This window comes from Daphnia pulicaria, chromosome 7 (assembly GCF_021234035.1).
Source record: "Daphnia pulicaria isolate SC F1-1A chromosome 7, SC_F0-13Bv2, whole genome shotgun sequence".
In the NCBI taxonomy this organism is placed as follows: domain Eukaryota; kingdom Metazoa; phylum Arthropoda; class Branchiopoda; order Diplostraca; family Daphniidae; genus Daphnia; species Daphnia pulicaria.
In genome coordinates this window covers 9,604,738-9,626,184 of record NC_060919.1, presented here as the reverse complement: position 1 = coordinate 9,626,184, position 21,447 = coordinate 9,604,738, and the positions used below count along the sequence as shown (strand labels likewise).

General features: G+C 47.7%; 1 protein-coding gene and 8 non-coding genes across 9 annotated transcripts; 6 read left to right on the top strand and 3 right to left on the bottom strand.

The window, feature by feature from the left end:
• Positions 1–1,142: 1,142 nt before the first annotated feature.
• Positions 1,143–4,964, top strand: LOC124348707. Its single transcript, XM_046798982.1, has one exon. It carries the CDS (start codon positions 1,143–1,145, stop codon positions 4,962–4,964), a length of 3,822 nt encoding a protein of 1,273 aa, XP_046654938.1.
• Positions 4,965–6,241: 1,277 nt separating this feature from the next.
• Trnaf-gaa lies at positions 6,242–6,314 on the bottom strand. Its single transcript has one exon. It is a non-coding gene; the product is annotated as a tRNA-Phe (tRNA).
• A 152-nt stretch (positions 6,315–6,466) lies between these two features.
• On the top strand, positions 6,467–6,538 carry Trnap-agg. The gene has a single exon. It is a non-coding gene; the product is annotated as a tRNA-Pro (tRNA).
• Positions 6,539–10,082: 3,544 nt separating this feature from the next.
• Trnap-agg lies at positions 10,083–10,154 on the top strand. Its single transcript has one exon. It is a non-coding gene; the product is annotated as a tRNA-Pro (tRNA).
• A 1,361-nt stretch (positions 10,155–11,515) lies between these two features.
• On the bottom strand, positions 11,516–11,588 carry Trnaf-gaa. The gene has a single exon. It is a non-coding gene; the product is annotated as a tRNA-Phe (tRNA).
• Positions 11,589–11,740: 152 nt separating this feature from the next.
• Positions 11,741–11,812, top strand: Trnap-agg. The gene has a single exon. It is a non-coding gene; the product is annotated as a tRNA-Pro (tRNA).
• A 607-nt stretch (positions 11,813–12,419) lies between these two features.
• On the bottom strand, positions 12,420–12,492 carry Trnaf-gaa. The gene has a single exon. It is a non-coding gene; the product is annotated as a tRNA-Phe (tRNA).
• A 152-nt stretch (positions 12,493–12,644) lies between these two features.
• Positions 12,645–12,716, top strand: Trnap-agg. Its single transcript has one exon. It is a non-coding gene; the product is annotated as a tRNA-Pro (tRNA).
• Positions 12,717–19,055: 6,339 nt separating this feature from the next.
• Trnap-agg lies at positions 19,056–19,127 on the top strand. Its single transcript has one exon. It is a non-coding gene; the product is annotated as a tRNA-Pro (tRNA).
• Positions 19,128–21,447: the final 2,320 nt, after the last annotated feature.

Sequence of the window (21,447 nt, the reverse complement as noted above, 5' to 3'; positions counted from 1 at the left end):
CCAAGAAGGAATCAGCTGCCCGAAGAGGACCGGTTTACGTCAGTTAGTCAACACCCTATTACTCCAGCCGAAGATGGATCGGAGCAGCAACGCCGACTGAACATCAACAACAATCAAGAGAATCCTGACACCTGGATCGACCTATACAGTGCGGGCCTGCTTCCACCCGTCGTTGCCACTCATAGCACGCGTTCATCAGTGTCGGCCGAGCTAGAGTCTTTCGAAGGAAAGGCACTCGAATGGTTCTCTTGGATTGATCTATTCAGAGCACTAGTACATGACACTCCTAAGTCAGCTGGTGAGAAGTTGGCGCTTTTGAAGAGATACTTACGCGGGGACTGTTTGGATTTAGTCTACGGTCTAGGAGGTGGTGAACCAGCGTACATTGAAGCTCTTGTGCGTCTGAAGCAGACTTGCGGAAGACGTGACGTCATGAGAGCAGCCCATCATCAAGCCATCGGGAAACTCGAACCAAAGCAGGACCCGGGATCATTCAAGCGATTTGCGGAGAGGATCCGCACTCATCTATTTGACCTCAGCAGGATCGGGGAGACCGGCACAACGGATCTGATCGAGAAAATTTGCCTGAAGCTTCAGTTGCACGATCGATTGGCCTGGAATGAAGGGAGACGAGGACGGATTGAAGATCGGAGCCTGAATGATTTCGGTATGTGGCTGTGTTCTCGCGCCTCCGCGTATCAAAACGCGTTCAGCATAGCAGCAGACCAGGTCAATCCAAACTCGAGCAAGCTATCCAATCAGAAACGTCAAGCCCGGACAAATCAAAGTTCGACCAAGTCATTTGACGGGCAGAAAAAGGAGTCTAGTCGTTTTAACGGTAAACCGTTCTGTTTCAAATGTGAGAAGGAGCATCGATTGGTTGATTGTGAAGATTTTAAATCGCTTTCCGTCGGGGAACGTCTTACATTTTGCATGCGTCGACGTCTTTGCTTCTACTGCTTTTCAACCAAGCATTCAGTTCGTGAGTGCGACAGACGGAAGATATGCAAGCATGCCGGTTGCGGTTTTTATCATCATCAGTTGCTGCATAGTTCCACCAAGGAAGGTTCGCCGTCGGAAAAGGAGAGTGAAGAGAAAGCAAGACCTACGACAGCGAGGACTGGTGCCCCCAACGCGTAGCCATGGGTATGCTGCGACTACCAGTAATGGCTGAAGATGGCAGTTGGGTTTTAGCCAACATTTTTATCGACGAAGGAAGCGACACGACTTTAATGCGTAGTGCATTCGCCAAGGTGCTGAAGCTTCGTGGGCCACCTCAGTTTCTAACCGTGGACGGAGCCGGTGGAGTAATCACTCGTCATCGTTCGAGTAGGATCCAGTTTCGAGTTCAAGCTGCTGATGGAGATATCCTGTCTCTGGAAGGATCCACTATGAAGAAGGTGGCTAGTCCAACACCGGTGACAGACTGGAATAAAGAAAAGGTCCAATGGCCTCACCTGGCGAGTCTCCCGCTCGGAGAGACAGGAGGAGGAGTTGACATTTTAGTTGGATTAGATCATGCCCATCTAGTAGCGGTCATTGAATCAAGAGTCGGATTGGAGAAAGAACCTATTGCCTCCAAGACGGCGTTCGGGTGGATCGTTCGAGGCGTTATTGAAGGTCGAGTAAACGTTACATCCGTTCGGAGCTGCAAGATATCCGGAAGCGCCTCGTTAGCCAATCTCGCCACGGAAATGCGTCGGTTTTGTGATACTGAAGACTATGGAACCGAACATCAGATTGGGTGTGTCTCACCTGAGAATAAACGAGCTCTCGAGATCGTCCAGGAGAAGACGAAACGATTGGAGGTTGGTTACGAGGTACCAATCATCTGGCGTGAAGGAGAGCCCAACTTGGACAGCAATCGTCCGATGGCGGAGAATAGATTCCGGAGCTTGCTGAACCGTTTCAGACGTCAACCGGAGTTCGAGAGGGACTATCGAGCGGCCATTCAGAAATACCTAGATCAAGGTTATGCATCCCGTGTTCCAGATCCGGCCAGCGCTCTATACTTTCTAGCACATCATGGAGTATATAAAGGGACGAAACTACGAGTAGTTTACGACGCCGCCGCCGCCTTCAAAGGAAAATGTCTGAACGACGCCATCATCAGTGGTCCCGCCTTGCAGCCATCATTGGCTGCGGTCATCATCCGTTTCCGTGAAGGAGAGATTGCCTGGGCCTCAGATATTGAGGCCATGTTCAGCCGTTTTCGTCTTTCTAGTGAAGATCGTAACTACTTCTGCTTTTTATGGCAGGAGAAGGACGCTGCCGAGCTAATTGTTTGTCGAATGGATCGACTCCCATTCGGAGTCAACTGTTCACCGTTTGTAGCTATCTACACCGTCCGTCGCATTTTAGAAGACGCCGGAGTGCCAGAAAGTGTGATTCAAGCCGTCAAGGAAAGAATGTACGTCGACGACTATTTGGGTTCCGCTCCATCAGTAAAGGAAGCAGTTGAAGAAGCCGTTACCGTCAAGGATGCATTGGCCAACTCGGACCTTAACCTCCAAAGCTGGTTTTCAAATTCCATTGACTTCCTGCGAGCAGTGTCAAGAACGGAGCCGGAACCTGATTCAATCTCTGCTCATCCGCTCACGGGTGAGAACACAGAAAAGGTGCTCGGAATCGTCTGGGATCCAAAGGCTGATCTGCTGGGATTCAAGGTGGACAAAATGCTCGATTCTTCCTTTTCAAGAGTTGATTTGGTCAGCAAAGTGGCCAGCGTCTTCGATCCGTTGGGTACAGCATCGCCCTTTATCGTCAAGGCTAAGATCCGTTTGAGAATTTTGGGTCTCAAAGGGCTCGGATGGACGGATTTAATTACTGGTGACGACGAAATTTGGTGGAGAAAATGGTTTCTCTCTTTAGAGCAGCTCAACACGATGAAAATGCCACGATGTCTGTTTCCCGATCGAGCCCAGATCTCCACGGTTGATATTCACGCCTTTGGAGACGCTTCGGAAGAAGCCTATGCTGCCGTTATCTACCTTCGCGTTGTCTACTCAGATGGCAGGATACTGGTACGTCAAGTCAAGGCAGCGAATAAGATCGCCCCGAAGAAAACTATTTCAGTTCCCAAGCTGGAATTGAATGCTGCGTTACTAGCTGCTCGTCTTCTCCGAACGGTTCATTCCATCCTCAAGCCAATGATTCAACGGCGTTTTCTCTGGACGGATAGCAGTACGGTCCGGAATTGGATCCGGGCGACCGCAGCTTACTACCAAGTCTTCGTGAGCAATCGCGTCGGAGAAATTCAGACCATCACGGAGCCAGAAGAGTGGCGTTTTATTCCAGGAGTATTAAACCCAGCCGATCTCGCCACCCGCTCATCGATTGATGAACAGCCAATTCCGTCCATGTGGTTGTACGGACCGGAATTCTTAATGCAATCGGAAGATAGCCGGCCAGTGGATCTCCCATGGATGGCCGTAACTGAAGAAATGCGCTCGAGCCGTTCATATTCTGCCGCCGTAAAGAAGGATACTGGTCATTGGAAGGAGATTCAAATAGGACCCGGCGACATTCCAGCCCTATCCAAGCTGGACGAGAAATATCAGGAGCTGGTCAAGGCGTGTCAGTCGAAGGTGTACGAAAAGGAGTTGCATCGTCTCAAGAAGGGCAAACCGCTCCATTCTACTTCGAGTCTGTTGGCCTTGGCTCCTGTGCTCGGTCCAGATGGCGTGCTACGGCTTGGAGGACGGGCTGGACGCGCAAAACTACCATACGACCAGTTACATCCACCTCTGCTTCCCGGGAGTCATCCATTCACCGAGAAAATCATCATCGCCTTTCATGAACATCTTAAGCATGTTGGTACGGACTTCCTACTATCTTATATTCGCCAGCATTTTTGGATAACGAGCGGGCGAGAAGCAATAAAACGGATCCGACGGAATTGCGTTATTTGTCGAAGAAACCGAGCGCAACCTGGCGAGCAGTTGATGGGAGATCTCCCCGATTCGCGATTGGACTCCGGTTCTCTTCCCTTTACACGGACCGCCGTCGATTTGTTCGGCCCATTTGAAGTCGGTCTCATTCGGAATCGCACGGCCAAACGATGGGGCGTGCTATTTACGTGTATGGTCACCCGAGCAGTTTTTCTGGAGCTCGTCCCATCTCTTTCGACGTCAGATTTTCTTCTAGCATTGAGAAAGTTCATTTCTTTGTATCGAAAGCCGGAAGTCATACATTCCGACAATGGAACAAACTTTGTCGGTGCTGAGCGAGTGTTACGAGAAGCAGTGGAGAAAATGTATGCAGATGAAGCTATTCCAAAATTCCTAAAAGAAGTCAACATCAAATGGACCTTCCAGCCAGCCCAGACCCCACATTTTGGTGGCACGCACGAATCGCTGGTCCGATCCACCAAACGAGCCCTGTGCAACGCCTTAGAGCAAGAAGGGGACAAATTTCGTTACCCAACAGAAGACTTGTTCCGCACATTGCTGTATGAAGTAGCTGGACTTCAAAACCCCCGGCCGTTGACCTACGCTAGCTCGGATCCGGAGGATTTTCGTCCGCTCACTCCGAACGATTTCCTAAATCGGCCGCCGACGTCATATCCACCTGCTGGATCCTTCGACGATGCTTCGCCTCGAGAGCACTATCGCTACCTGCAGCGGGTGCTAAATTTGTTTTGGAGCATGTGGAAAACTACGTATTTGCAGTCGTTAGCTGCAAGAAAGAAGTGGAAGATCAAGCGTCCAAATCTGGAAGTGGGCGACGTCGTATTGGAGATCAACAAGAACTTCCGGCGTGGAGAGTGGAGTATTGGACACGTCGCCAAGGTATTCCCAGGCACAGATGGATGTGTTCGAGCTGTCGATATTCAACTTCCAACCGGAATCTTTCGCCGAGGAATAACTGAACTTTGCCTACTAGAATCCAGCTCGTCCGTCCAACCGGACTCGGGGGAGAATGAATCGGCGAAATCTGTATTATTACAATCTGGCAACGTCTAACTATAATTTGCGCCTCTCTTTATCTCTCCTCCCTTCTTCTTCTTCTCGCTGTCAGTTCCCTCGCCATTTTATCGTCTGCTGAAGCGTGATTTGCATGAGCAGCGTGTAGTTTCTGTTCTCTGACAGACTTGCTTGTTCCCATTCTTGTGGTCAGTTACGATAATTTAGTGATATTTCCGTCATTTGTATCAGGTACAATAATTCCTTGTTCGTTATGTGTGCCTGAATCTAAAACATCATTTATTTATTCAGTTGAAGTCCTTCGTGACATGATTTGATTGTGAGGCATTGTAACTGTCAGGCCTCGTGATTCATGCTCTTTACTTCAAGTCATTGGTAAATTTCCCTTCTTGTCATAACCTACACCTCTTTCTAATTTAATGTTTTCCCTCATACCAGGTGGGTTGTCATATTGTACGAGTGATTATCACCCTCTATTCTTGTACATGAGTATCCTGTTATTCCCAGGTATTATTACGCCTCATAATTTATTTCCCTTTCGCTTTACTAAACTATTTAATTATTAGGAACCAAACTATACACAAGTCCATTACTGACTTTCTAGTCGTTCCAGTCAGCTGCTTACAACAGCTGATGCAGCCATTCATTTCATGTTCTCGTATAGTGAGAACACAAGCAATTCACTTTGGACATGGTGGACAACGCTCTCCCAACTGAGCTATTTCGGCACATTCAAAATGTAAATCAAACAGGAATAGTCGCATTTCATGGGGATGTAGCTCAGATGGTAGAGCGCTCGCTTAGCATGCGAGAAGTACGGGGATCGATACCCTGCATCTCCAGTACCACATGTTTTGCCTAGCATTGCACAATTGCAGACTCTTTACGCCTCATAATGATCAGATGTGACCGTTTTTGCCTGGGACATTACGGGAAATCATCGATACCGACGCTTTGATCTTTTCCAATAATGCAATCTTTTTTCGAAATACTGATTTTGACTCTCCCAAATACTACTAGATGGCAGGTACGAAAACTGCCACGCCGTCTGTTGCCTTCCACCCTACCGGGACCAACTCCAGAGGAACTTCCGCACCCCACACGGACCAACATCAAATTGGGATTATCTTTGCTGATTTCCAACTTGTTACTGTAACACCGGAAATATCCGCAAATAAACGAAAAGAATTGAAACAATAGAGTTCCTGAATAAAACGTATCTCTCCGTTCCCATACCGTGAATCGAACCCGAGCCTCCTGGGTGAAAGCCAGGTATCCTAGCCACTAGACCAAATGGGATTTTGAACGAAGAATCCTGCCGAAACCCGGGATCGAACCAGGGACCTTTAGATCTTCAGTCTAACGCTCTCCCAACTGAGCTATTTCGGCACATTCAAAATGTAAATCAAACAAGAATAGTCCGGGTGACGGCCAATCTTTTTCGTCACAGCTACAAAGTGAACCCAATCGCATAACTCAAAAGACAAGCAATTCACTTTGGACATAGACGCTCGAAACACATTTTGACACTCTTTGAACACGGCTCATTGGTCTAGTCGTATGATTCTCGCTTAGGGTGCGAGAGGTCCCGGGTTCGATTCCCGGATGAGCCCTAGAAGATCCATTCTGATTTTATTATTGTTGTCTATAATCACTTCAAGTGTTGCATTTCATGGGGATGTAGCTCAGATGGTAGAGCGCTCGCTTAGCATGCGAGAAGTACGGGGATCGATACCCTGCATCTCCAGTACCACATGTTTTGCCTAGCATTGCACAATTGCAGACTCTTTACGCCTCATAATGATCAGATGTGACCGTTTTTGCCTGGGACATTACGGGAAATCATCGATACCGACGCTTTGATCTTTTCCAATAATGCAATCTTTTTCGAAATACTGATTTTGACTCTCCCAAATACTACTAGATGGCAGGTACGAAAACTGCCACGCCGTCTGTTGCCTTCCACCCTACCGGGACCAACTCCAGAGGAACTTCCGCACCCCACACGGACCAACATCAAATTGGGATTATCTTTGCTGATTTCCAACTTGTTACTGTAACACCGGAAATATCCGCAAATAAACGAAAAGAATTGAAACAATAGAGTTCCTGAATAAAACGTATCACTCCGTTCCCATACCGTGAATCGAACCCGAGCCTCCTGGGTGAAAGCCAGGTATCCTAGCCACTAGACCATATGGGATTTTGAACGAAGATTCCTGCCGAAACCCGTGATCGAACCAGGGACCTTTAGATCTTCAGTCTAACGCTCTCCCAACTGAGCTATTTCGGCACATTCAAAATGTAAATCAAACAAGAATAGTCCGGTAGACAGCCAATCTTTTTCGTCACAGCTACAAAGTGAACCCAATCGCATAACTCAAAAGACAAGCAATTCATTTTGGACATAGACGCTCGAAACACATTTTGACACTCTTTGAACACGGCTCATTGGTCTAGTCGTATGATTCTCGCTTAGGGTGCGAGAGGTCCCGGGTTCGAATCCCGGATGAGGCCTAGAAGATCCATTCTGATTTTATTATTGTTGTCTATAATCACTTCAAGTGTTGCATTTCATGGGGATGTAGCTCAGATGGTAGAGCGCTCGCTTAGCATGCGAGAAGTACGGGGATCGATACCCTGCATCTCCAGTACCACATGTTTTGCCTAGCATTGCACAATTGCAGACTCTTTACGCCTCATAATGATCAGATGTGACCGTTTTTGCCTGGGACATTACGGGAAATCATCGATACCGACGCTTTGATCTTTTCCAATAATGCAATCTTTTTCGAAATACTGATTTTGACTCTCCCAAATACTACTAGATGGCAGGTACGAAAACTGCCACGCCGTCTGTTGCCTTCCACCCTACCGGGACCAACTCCAGAGGAACTTCCGCACCCCACACGGACCAACATCAAATTGGGATTATCTTTGCTGATTTCCAACTTGTTACTGTAACACCGGAAATATCCGCAAATAAACGAAAAGAATTGAAACAATAGAGTTCCTGAATAAAACGTATCTCTCCGTTCCCATACCGTGAATCGAACCCGAGCCTCCTGGGTGAAAACCAGGTATCCTAGCCACTAGACCATATGGGATTTTGAACGAAGATTCCTGCCGAAACCCGTGATCGAACCAGGGACCTTTAGATCTTCAGTCTAACGCTCTCCCAACTGAGCTATTTCGGCACATTCAAAATGTAAATCAAACAAGAATAGTCCGGTAGACAGCCAATCTTTTTCGTCACAGCTACAAAGTGAACCCAATCGCATAACTCAAAAGACAAGCAATTCATTTTGGACATAGACGCTCGAAACACATTTTGACACTCTTTGAACACGGCTCATTGGTCTAGTCGTATGATTCTCGCTTAGGGTGCGAGAGGTCCCGGGTTCGATTCCCGGATGAGGCCTAGAAGATCCATTCTGATTTTATTATTGTTGTCTATAATCACTTCAAGTGTTGCATTTCATGGGGATGTAGCTCAGATGGTAGAGCGCTCGCTTAGCATGCGAGAAGTACGGGGATCGATACCCTGCATCTCCAGTACCACATGTTTTGCCTAGCATTGCACAATTGCAGACTCTTTACGCCTCATAATGATCAGATGTGACCGTTTTTGCCTGGGACATTACGGGAAATCATCGATACCGACGCTTTGATCCTTTCCAATAATGCAATCTTTTTCGAAATACTGATTTTGACTCTCCCAAATACTACTAGATGGCAGGTACGAAAACTGCCACGCCGTCTGTTGCCTTCCACCCTACCGGGACCAACTCCAGAGGAACTTCCGCACCCCACACGGACCAACATCAAATTGGGATTATCTTTGCTGATTTCCAACTTGTTACTGTAACACCGGAAATATCCGCAAATAAACGAAAAGAATTGAAACAATAGAATTCCTGAATAAAACGTATCTCTCCGTTCCCATACCGGGAATCGAACCCGAGCCTCCTGGGTGAAAGCCAGGTATCCTAGCCACTAGACCAAATGGGATTTTGAACGAAGAATCCTGCCGAAACCCGTGATCGAACCAGGGACCTTTAGATCTTCAGTCTAACGCTCTCCCAACTGAGCTATTTCGGCACATTCAAAATGTAAATCAAACAAGAATAGTCCGGTAGACAGCCAATCTTTTTCGTCACAGCTACAAAGTGAACCCAATCGCATAACTCAAAAGACAAGCAATTCATTTTGGACATAGACGCTCGAAACACATTTTGACACTCTTTGAACACGGCTCATTGGTCTAGTCGTATGATTCTCGCTTAGGGTGCGAGAGGTCCCGGGTTCGATTCCCGGATGAGGCCTAGAAGATCCATTCTGATTTTATTATTGTTGTCTATAATCACTTCAAGTGTTGCATTTCATGGGGATGTAGCTCAGATGGTAGAGCGCTCGCTTAGCATGCGAGAAGTACGGGGATCGATACCCTGCATCTCCAGTACCACATGTTTTGCCTAGCATTGCACAATTGCAGACTCTTTACGCCTCATAATGATCAGATGTGACCGTTTTTGCCTGGGACATTACGGGAAATCATCGATACCGACGCTTTGATCTTTTCCAATAATGCAATCTTTTTCGAAATACTGATTTTGACTCTCCCAAATACTACTAGATGGCAGGTACGAAAACTGCCACGCCGTCTGTTGCCTTCCACCCTACCGGGACCAACTCCAGAGGAACTTCCGCACCCCACACGGACCAACATCAAATTGGGATTATCTTTGCTGATTTCCAACTTGTTACTGTAACACCGGAAATATCCGCAAATAAACGAAAAGAATTGAAATAATAGAATTCATGAATAAAACGTATCTCTCCGATCCCATACCGGGAATCGAACCCGAGCCTCCTGGGTGAAAGCCAGGTATCCTAGTAACTAGACCATATGGGATTTTGAACGAAGATTCCTGCCGAAACCCAGGATGGAACCAGGGACCTTTAGATCTTCAGTCTAACGCTCTCCCAACTGAGCTATTTCGGCACATTCGAAATGTAAATCAAACAAGAATAGTCCGGGTGACGGCCAATCTTTTTTGTCACAGCTACAAAGTGAACCCAATCGCATAACTCAAAAGACAAGCAATTCACTTTGGACATAGACGCTCGAAACACATTTTGACACTCTTTGAACACGGCTCATTGGTCTAGTCGTATGATTCTCGCTTAGGGTGCGAGAGGTCCCGGGTTCGATTCCCGGATGAGCCCTAGAAGATCCATTCTGATTTTATTATTGTTGTCTATAATCACTTCATGTGTGTCATCTGTATTATTACAATCTGGCAACGTCTAACTATAATTTGCGCCTCTCTTTATCTCTCCTCCCTTCTTCTTCTTCTCGCTGTCAGTTCCCTCGCCATTTTATCGTCTGCTGAAGCGTGATTTGCATGAGCAGCGTGTAGTTTCTGTTCTCTGACAGACTTGCTTGTTCCCATTCTTGTGGTCAGTTACGATAATTTAGTGATATTTCCGTCATTTGTATCAGGTACAATAATTCCTTGTTCGTTATGTGTGCCTGAATCTAAAACATCATTTATTTATTCAGTTGAAGTCCTTCGTGACATGATTTGATTGTGAGGCATTGTAACTGTCAGGCCTCGTGATTCATGCTCTTTACTTCAAGTCATTGCTAAATTTCCCTTCTTGTCATAACCTACACCTCTTTCTAATTTAATGTTTTCCCTCATACCAGGTGGGTTGTCATATTGTACGAGTGATTATCACCCTCTATTCTTGTACATGAGTATCCTGTTATTCCCAGGTATTATTACGCCTCATAATTTATTTCCCTTTCGCTTTACTAAACTATTTAATTATCAGGAACCAAACTATACACAAGTCCATTACTGACTTTCTAGTCGTTCCAGTCAGCTGCTTACAACAGCTGATGCAGCCATTCATTTCATGTTCTCGTATAGTGAGAACACAAGCAATTCACTTTGGACATGGTGGACAACGCTCTCCCAACTGAGCTATTTCGGCACATTCAAAATGTAAATCAAACAAGAATAGTCGCATTTCATGGGGATGTAGCTCAGATGGTAGAGCGCTCGCTTAGCATGCGAGAAGTACGGGGATCGATACCCTGCATCTCCAGTACCACATGTTTTGCCTAGCATTGCACAATTGCAGACTCTTTACGCCTCATAATGATCAGATGTGACCGTTTTTGCCTGGGACATTACGGGAAATCATCGATACCGACGCTTTGATCTTTTCCAATAATGCAATCTTTTTCGAAATACTGATTTTGACTCTCCCAAATACTACTAGATGGCAGGTACGAAAACTGCCACGCCGTCTGTTGCCTTCCACCCTACCGGGACCAACTCCAGAGGAACTTCCGCACCCCACACGGACCAACATCAAATTGGGATTATCTTTGCTGATTTCCAACTTGTTACTGTAACACCGGAAATATCCGCAAATAAACGAAAAGAATTGAAACAATAGAGTTCCTGAATAAAACGTATCTCTCCGTTCCCATACCGTGAATCGAACCCGAGCCTCCTGGGTGAAAGCCAGGTATCCTAGCCACTAGACCAAATGGGATTTTGAACGAAGATTCCTGCCGAAACCCGGGATCGAACCAGGGACCTTTAGATCTTCAGTCTAACGCTCTCCCAACTGAGCTATTTCGGCACATTCAAATTGTAAATCAAACAAGAATAGTCCGGGTGACGGCCAATCTTTTTCGTCACAGCTACAAAGTGAACCCAATCGCATAACTCAAAAGACAAGCAATTCACTTTGGACATAGACGCTCGAAACACATTTTGACACTCTTTGAACACGGCTCATTGGTCTAGTCGTATGATTCTCGCTTAGGGTGCGAGAGGTCCCGGGTTCGATTCCCGGATGAGCCCTAGAAGATCCATTTTGATTTTATTATTGTTGTCTATAATCACTTCAAGTGTTGCATTTCATGGGGATGTAGCTCAGATGGTAGAGCGCTCGCTTAGCATGCGAGAAGTACGGGGATCGATACCCTGCATCTCCAGTACCACATGTTTTGCCTAGCATTGCACAATTGCAGACTCTTTACGCCTCATAATGATCAGATGTGACCGTTTTTGCCTGGGACATTACGGGAAATCATCGATACCGACGCTTTGATCTTTTCCAATAATGCAATCTTTTTCGAAATACTGATTTTGACTCTCCCAAATACTACTAGATGGCAGGTACGAAAACTGCCACGCCGTCTGTTGCCTTCCACCCTACCGGGACCAACTCCAGAGGAACTTCCGCACCCCACACGGACCAACATCAAATTGGGATTATCTTTGCTGATTTCCAACTTGTTACTGTAACACCGGAAATATCCGCAAATAAACGAAAAGAATTGAAACAATAGAGTTCCTGAATAAAACGTATCTCTCCGTTCCCATACCGTGAATCGAACCCGAGCCTCCTGGGTGAAAGCCAGGTATCCTAGCCACTAGACCAAATGGGATTTTGAACGAAGATTCCTGCCGAAACCCGGGATCGAACCAGGGACCTTTAGATCTTCAGTCTAACGCTCTCCCAACTGAGCTATTTCGGCACATTCAAAATGTAAATCAAACAAGAATAGTCCGGGTGACGGCCAATCTTTTTCGTCACAGCTACAAAGTGAACCCAATCGCATAACTCAAAAGACAAGCAATTCACTTTGGACATAGACGCTCGAAACACATTTTGACACTCTTTGAACACGGCTCATTGGTCTAGTCGTATGATTCTCGCTTAGGGTGCGAGAGGTCCCGGGTTCGATTCCCGGATGAGCCCTAGAAGATCCATTCTGATTTTATTATTGTTGTCTATAATCACTTCAAGTGTTGCATTTCATGGGGATGTAGCTCAGATGGTAGAGCGCTCCCTTAGCATGCGAGAAGTACGGGGATCGATACCCTGCATCTCCAGTACCACATGTTTTGCCTAGCATTGCACAATTGCAGACTCTTTACGCCTCATAATGATCAGATGTGACCGTTTTTGCCTGGGACATTACGGGAAATCATCGATACCGACGCTTTGATCTTTTCCAATAATGCAATCTTTTTCGAAATACTGATTTTGACTCTCCCAAATACTACTAGATGGCAGGTACGAAAACTGCCACGCCGTCTGTTGCCTTCCACCCTACCGGGACCAACTCCAGAGGAACTTCCGCACCCCACACGGACCAACATCAAATTGGGATTATCTTTGCTGATTTCCAACTTGTTACTGTAACACCGGAAATATCCGCAAATAAACGAAAAGAATTGAAACAATAGAATTCCTGAATAAAACGTATCTCTCCGTTCCCATACCGGGAATCGAACCCGAGCCTCCTGGGTGAAAGCCAGGTATCCTAGCCACTATACCATATGGGACTTTGAACGAAGATTCCTGCCGAAACCCGTGATCGAACCAGGGACCTTTAGATCTTCAGTCTAACGCTCTCCCAACTGAGCTATTTCGGCACATTCAAAATGTAAATCAAACAAGAATAGTCCGGTAGACAGCCAATCTTTTTCGTCACAGCTACAAAGTGAACCCAATCGCATAACTCAAAAGACAAGCAATTCATTTTGGACATAGACGCTCGAAACACATTTTGACACTCTTTGAACACGGCTCATTGGTCTAGTCGTATGATTCTCGCTTAGGGTGCGAGAGGTCCCGGGTTCGATTCCCGGATGAGGTCTAGAAGATCCATTCTGATTTTATTATTGTTGTCTATAATCACTTCAAGTGTTGCATTTCATGGGGATGTAGCTCAGATGGTAGAGCGCTCGCTTAGCATGCGAGAAGTACGGGGATCGATACCCTGCATCTCCAGTACCACATGTTTTGCCTAGCATTGCACAATTGCAGACTCTTTACGCCTCATAATGATCAGATGTGACCGTTTTTGCCTGGGACATTACGGGAAATCATCGATACCGACGCTTTGATCTTTTCCAATAATGCAATCTTTTTCGAAATACTGATTTTGACTCTCCCAAATACTACTAGATGGCAGGTACGAAAACTGCCACGCCGTCTGTTGCCTTCCACCCTACCGGGACCAACTCCAGAGGAACTTCCGCACCCCACACGGACCAACATCAAATTGGGATTATCTTTGCTGATTTCCAACTTGTTACTGTAACACCGGAAATATCCGCAAATAAACGAAAAGAATTGAAACAATAGAATTCCTCAATAAAACGTATCTCTCCGTTCCCATACCGGGAATTTTTTTTGAGTTGGAAACGTTCCTGTATTTACTGTGCCAAAACTAGATTAACATTTTACATTATACAAAAAGCCGTCGCGTGGAAGTGTACAATGAAACTGAGATAGACAATGAGACCTGATTTTGAAACTGGAGATCACCATAATGACTTGCGGGGAGGGGGGGGGGACAATTCAGCTGTGCTAAAGACTCCGATTTAGAAACGTTGGACTAACTGCGTCCATTTGGACTCGTATTCTGCGATCGAAGGAAGCCGTTTTCTCTGTCTTGTTCGCCATGTGATATCCACGAAGACTGCGACAAGGAGGCGAGCCGGGGCGTCGAGTGGGAGTTGTCCTATATCGCCGTTGATCCAATTCGTCCAGGTGCCGGAGCAGCCTAGGGACTGTAGTTTGTTTTTGAGCCAGTTGATAGCCGTTGCACGCGACGGGCATCCAATCATTAGGTGCTCCGCTGATTCAATGTCACTTTTGCACCTATCACACTCGGGATTTATCGTACCATCTATACGATTGGCCCTCTCACGGGTATAGAGGAGCCGGTGATTGAAGAGGAAAAAGGAGTCTCGAACGGAGAAAGGTAGGCGCGGGATAGTCTTCCAGATGGTGTTCCGGAAGGCGACTGGGGCAGCCGTTACAGCATAAAGTCCCAGCAGGCCACGCGTGGGGAAGGCCAGCCAATACCGTAGGAGGAAACGATCCACCGTGTCAGGCCCCAGTACAGAAGACAGGATTTGGCGTAAGAAAAGGGAGCCGAGGAAAAATTCGGTGTGAATCATCGCTAGGCCACCTTCATCGACGCTCCGATAGATGGTTCCAGGAGGGGGCCGTTCCAGCCGGCCGGCCCACAGAAATTTCAGGGCCGCTCGATTAATTTTCTCGATCAGCAGCGGTGGACAGGGAAGGATCTGGCCGACGTAAATGATTCTTGAGAAGGCCTCCACTTTCAGGAATCTTACTCGTTGAAAGAGGGTGAAGCAGCGACCGATATTTGAACGTAGCATGCCCTGGAAATGGCCGAACGCCTTTTCCCACGTTCTGGAGGTTGTTTCCTCGACGGAATGAGAGAAGGGGATTCCAAGAAGGGTTAACTGATCGACTGCTTCCAACCATTGTAATGGCTAAGATGTGCGGCGGCTCCAGCCACCTAGTCCTAGTGCTTTAGATTTCGTTTTGTTGAGACGGCTGGACGTCCATTTGCAAAAATCGCCGATCACTTGGTCACTTAAGATGATATCTTCGTCGTTGTCAGTAAAAACTGCCACGTCGTCGACAAATGCACGCACGGCCACCTTCCTTCCAAAAAAGGAGATGCCTTTCATTTCTGTTGATAATCGGAGCAGCAGTGGTTCCAGGAATAACACATAAAGGTGTATGGAAAGGGGGCATCCTTGCCGTAAAGATGACAAGCAGTCCACCTTTCCAGCAATCGACTGGCCGTTCAGCAAGAACATTTTGGCGTCGGTGTAGAGGGTTTTAATCCACGTCACGAAAGTAGGGGGATATCCAAATTTTCCCATGATGTCCCAAAGAATATCGCGCTGTACTAGGTCGTACGCCTTGGCGAAATCAATCCCAATCACCATCCTGGCACAGATGTAATATTCGGGCCCATCCCTAAATCGATGTTACGCTCTCCAACGAAGGCGAGGATGTCGCGGTAGAGGGACAAGTTGTCACTAATTCTTCGGCCCGGAATGCCGCCACGTTGGGCGTCGCCGATCACCTGTGGAAGCGTTTTCTTCAGTCGTGCCGCCATTACTCCCGCCATGATTTTATAATCACAGTTGAGCAGTGTTATGGGCCGGTAATCCGTGGCTTTTGACGGGCTCTCGCACTTCGGGATGAGGCGGACGAGGCCGACCGACTGGGATCCGGATACCCGTCCGTCGTGTAAAACTGATGTGAACATTTCCAGAAACACGGGCCCAATGACATCCCAAAATTGTTTGTAGAAGTCGTAGGGGATGCCATCTTCTCCTGGACTTTTGTTTGAGGGCAGCCGTGTGACAACTGCAGTTAGGTCGATCAAGGTCGGCGGCGATGTTAAGTCCGGAATTTGGGGGCGGCTACCGATGCTGTTCAAGAAGGACGTCCCCGATTGAGAGTCGCCGGCGTGGTTCTGACCAAAAACCGATTGGAATCCGTTAGTGAGGGCGGCGTTGATTGCTCCCAGATCCAATAGTTGTCCTTCAGTGTCGGTGTGTAGTTCCACGATGTTGACGTTCCGGCCGTTGCTCTTTTCTTTCCTGACATGAAAGAGGGAAGGGCTGTCGATGTCGCTATCCGTCACACTTCGGGATCTGATTTTCGCCCCCATGAGGGCGCGGAGGTGCCACTCCCGTGCTTCCTCGCGCAAGGCTTGGAAGGTGGGCCAATCGAGCTCAGTCGTAGGGTCCGTAATTTCAGCCAGGCAGTTTTGGTAAAATTGGCCCATTTCCTTGACTAAAGAGGCTCGTCGTCTGCAATAGCTTTGAGCAATCCGCTTGACACCCGGTTTGAAAACGGAGTCCCACCAAGTCACGACGTTGACGGCTTTGAGTGGGAGAGCTGTGGCGTGTCGAATAAACGTCGTCAGCTGTCGACGAAAAGCATCTTCCGACAAAATTGTCGTATTGAGTTTCCAAATAGACGGTCGGGGGGGTCTAGGCGTTGGGAGTACCGGCAGGATCGAACAAGCGGCGTGAAGCACCGCATGGTCCGTCACGTACGTAGTATCGGTTGTAATCAGTGTGAACTCCTGGCGGATGGATCTGGAGCAGTAAATGCGGTCGATCCGCGCTGATCCACCCTGGTGGAAATAGGTGTGACCTGAGTCACGGGGTCGTAAGGCCTTCCATACATCCACCAGCTCTAATCCCCCAACTAAAGCTACTAACGCATGATTGACTGGGGTGGAAGGGGTCGTTCCAGCCTTCCGGAGTCTGTCGCCCCGATCATCAACCGCGTTAAAATCCCCCATGAGTACTATTGGCTCTTTTACACAGGACAAAAAGGCAGGCACAATCACTCGGAAAAAGGTACTTCTTTCATCACGGAAAATTCTACCCGAGGGTGCATAGAGAGACACAAATGACACTTGACCAAAATTAACACAGAGGATACGACCATCAGGGTCACACATATGAGATTGCACTTTCAGGGTTTTGGAAACTAACACGGCAGTACCCGCCTTGTTGGGGCCGGGTGAAGCAAAAACTTGAAATCGACTTTCGAGAATGGGGCACGATGAGAATGCTACTTCTTGTAGGCAGATGACATCAAACTCATTTGAAACACAATAGTTGAGGAGTAGTTGAAGACGTTCCGGTGTGCTGATTCTAGCAATATTTATAGATGCGACCTTCATGATTAGTTTTGCGTTTTCGTCTGTTTTCTCGATCGCGTCCGTCTTCTCTTTGGCGATGCAGGCACGCTGGAACTTGATGTTTCTTTGGTGGACATGTCCTCCTCAAATTCGGACGGTGACATGTCTGTGTGGCCGTGCTCCCGTGCTAGGTCGAGGAGCACTTCGCCTGTTGGCGTCGGTTCCGCCGAGAGAGTCTCCATTTCTTGGGAGTCGCCCACTATGTCCGTCGATGACTCTGCCGAGGGTAAGACGCTGATCGGCGGTGTTTCTGGTACTAAAATCGTCTCATCACTCTCAGTCTTGTTTTGGGTCTTCTTCCGTCTTGAGACCTCCGTCCAAGATCTATCCGGGAGAGGCGGGAATTCAGTCGGGGTGCTCGGCGGCCTTGAAGCCGATTGAAGAGCTGCCGCCATCGACTTTTCCTTTCCCCCATTGGGTTTCTGTGGTGCAATCTTCGGTGGTGCCGGTAATAGGCGGTTTTTCCGTGCAGGGCAGTCCAGAGCCATATGACCGGGGAGGTTGCACTCACGACACGTTACCGGCTGGTTGGCGTATCGAATGTACACTTTATGTTCACCAACTTGAAGATAGGAGGGTATCGGAGAGTTAAGCGTCATCCGAACCGTGAGTTGACCGGTAAGACATGGAATCATTCCGGCTGTGGCTCCAGCATATCGGTCCCGGCGAAGGTCAAGGACAGTACCAAATTCACGCAACCGGACTTTCATTACTTCCATGTTGGCATTTGCTGGGTAATCAGAAACCCTCACAAAACGCTCCTCCACATTTGGGTCCTTGATGAGAACGTTGATCTGACGACCTTCAATACAATGCTGTCGGGCGCCGCCATGTTGGTTTAGGATGGCCGTTACGTCCGCCGTTTTGAACAGAGTGACTCGGACGACCTGGTCGCCAACCAAAAGGACTGATGCAATTGCCAGAATCTGGCTTTCGCTGAGTCCCAGACCGGTGATGAAACGGTGTACGGATAACAATTGAAGCCTGGGGAAAGGGTTGCCGAACCCGATCTCAAAGGTGTCCTCGTACCGCATGGCGAAGCAGAGCCTCAAGCCTAGCGTCGGGAGGGGGGTGGGGAAATAAACACAAATTACACACTCCACCTGCACTAAAACTGTGCACTAAGTTAGTAGAAGCACAATAAACCACGTAGTGGCACAGGGCACGGTTGAGAAGGTCCAAATAACTGGTCTAGTGGCTGGGCCACCTGGCGGCTTGAGGAGCTCACCCAAAACACGTCCGACGAGCCTCTTGGGTGAAAGCCAGGTATCCTAGCCACTAGACCATATGGGATTTTGAACGAAGATTCCTGCCGAAACCCGGGATCGAATCAGGGACCTTTAGATCTTCAGTCTAACGCTCTCCCAACTGAGCTATTTCGGCACATTAAAAATGTAAATCAAACAAGAATAGTCCGGTAGACGGCCAATCTTTTTCGTCACAGCTACAAAGTGAACCCAATCGCATAACTCAAAAGACAAGCAATTCACTTTGGACATAGACGCTCGAAACACATTTTGACACACTTTGAACACGGCTCATTGGTCTAGTCGTATGATTCTCGCTTAGGGTGCGAGAGGTCCCGGGTTCGATTCCCGGATGAGCCCTAGAAGATCCATTCTGATTTTATTATTGTCGTCTATAATCACTTCAAGTGTTGTATTTCATGGGGATGTAGCTCAGATGGTAGAGCACTCGCTTAGCATGCGAGAAGTACGGGGATCGATACCCTGCATCTCCAGTACCACATGTTTTGCCTAGCATTGCACAATTGCAGACTCTTTACGCCTCATAATGATCAGATGTGACCGTTTTTGCCTGGGACATGACGGGAAATCATCGATACCGACGCTTTGATCTTTTCCAATAATGCAATCTTTTTCGAAATACTGATTTTGACTCTCCCAAATACTACTAGATGGCAGGTACGAAAACTGCCACGCCGTCTGTTGCCTTCCACCCTACCGGGACCAACTCCAGAGGAACTTCCGCACCCCACACGGACCAACATCAAATTGGGATGATCTTTGCTGATTTCCAACTTGTTACTGTAACACCGGAAATATCCGCAAATAAACGAAAAGAATTGAAACAATAGAATTCCTCAATAAAACGTATCTCTCCGTTCCCATACCGGGAATTTTTTTTGAGTTGGAAACGTTCCTGTATTTACTGTGCTAAAACTAGATTAACATTTTACATTATACAAAAAGCCGTCGCGTGGAAGTGTACAATGAAACTGAGATAGACAATGAGACCTGATTTTGAAACTGGAGATCACCATAATGACTTGCGGGGAGGGGGGGGGACAATTCAGCTGTGCTAAAGACTCCGATTTAGAAACGTTGGACTAACTGCGTCCATTTGGACTCGTATTCTGCGATCGAAGGAAGCCGTTTTCTCTGTCTTGTTCGCCATGTGATATCCACGAAGACTGCGACAAGGAGGCGAGCCGGGGCGTCGAGTGGGAGTTGTCCTATATCGCCGTTGATCCAATTCGTCCAGGTGCCGGAGCAGCCTAGGGACTGTAGTTTGTTTTTGAGCCAGTTGATAGCCGTTGCACGCGACGGGCATCCAATCATTAGGTGCTCCGCTGATTCAATGTCACCTTTGCACCTATCACACTCGGGATTTATCGTACCATCTATACGATTGGCCCTCTCACGGGTATAGAGGAGCCGGTGATTGAAGAGGAAAAAGGAGTCTCGAACGGAGAAAGGTAGGCGCGGGATAGTCTTCCAGATGGTGTTCCGGAAGGCGACTGGGGCAGCCGTTACAGCATAAAGTCCCAGCAGGCCACGCGTGGGGAAGGCCAGCCAATACCGTAGGAGGAAACGATCCACCGTGTCAGGCCCCAGTACAGAAGACAGGATTTGGCGTAAGAAAAGGGAGCCGAGGAAAAATTCGGTGTGAATCATCGCTAGGCCACCTTCATCGACGCTCCGATAGATGGTTCCAGGAGGGGGCCGTTCCAGCCGGCCGGCCCACAGAAATTTCAGGGCCGCTCGATTAATTTTCTCGATCAGCAGCGGTGGACAGGGAAGGATCTGGCCGACGTAAATGATTCTTGAGAAGGCCTCCACTTTCAGGAATCTTACTCGTTGAAAGAGGGTGAAGCAGCGACCGATATTTGAACGTAGCATGCCCTGGAAATGGCCGAACGCCTTTTCCCACGTTCTGGAGGTTGTTTCCTCGACGGAATGAGAGAAGGGGATTCCAAGAAGGGTTAACTGATCGACTGCTTCCAACCATTGTAATGGCTAAGATGTGCGGCGGCTCCAGCCACCTAGTCCTAGTGCTTTAGATTTCGTTTTGTTGAGACGGCTGGACGTCCATTTGCAAAAATCGCCGATCACTTGGTCACTTAAGATGATATCTTCGTCGTTGTCAGTAAAAACTGCCACGTCGTCGACAAATGCACGCACGGCCACCTTCCTTCCAAAAAAGGAGATGCCTTTCATTTCTGTTGATAATCGGAGCAGCAGTGGTTCCAGGAATAACACATAAAGGTGTATGGAAAGGGGGCATCCTTGCCGTAAAGATGACAAGCAGTCCACCTTTCCAGCAATCGACTGGCCGTTCAGCAAGAACATTTTGGCGTCGGTGTAGAGGGTTTTAATCCACGTCACGAAAGTAGGGGGATATCCAAATTTTCCCATGATGTCCCAAAGAATATCGCGCTGTACTAGGTCGTACGCCTTGGCGAAATCAATCCCAATCACCATCCTGGCACAGATGTAATATTCGGGCCCATCCCTAAATCGATGTTACGCTCTCCAACGAAGGCGAGGATGTCGCGGTAGAGGGACAAGTTGTCACTAATTCTTCGGCCCGGAATGCCGCCACGTTGGGCGTCGCCGATCACCTGTGGAAGCGTTTTCTTCAGTCGTGCCGCCATTACTCCCGCCATGATTTTATAATCACAGT

Coding starts and splice junctions, on each gene's coding strand:
- LOC124348707 (XM_046798982.1), top strand. CDS start 1,143: ATGGGTATGCTGCGACTACCAGTAATGGCTGAAGATGGCAGTTGGGTT.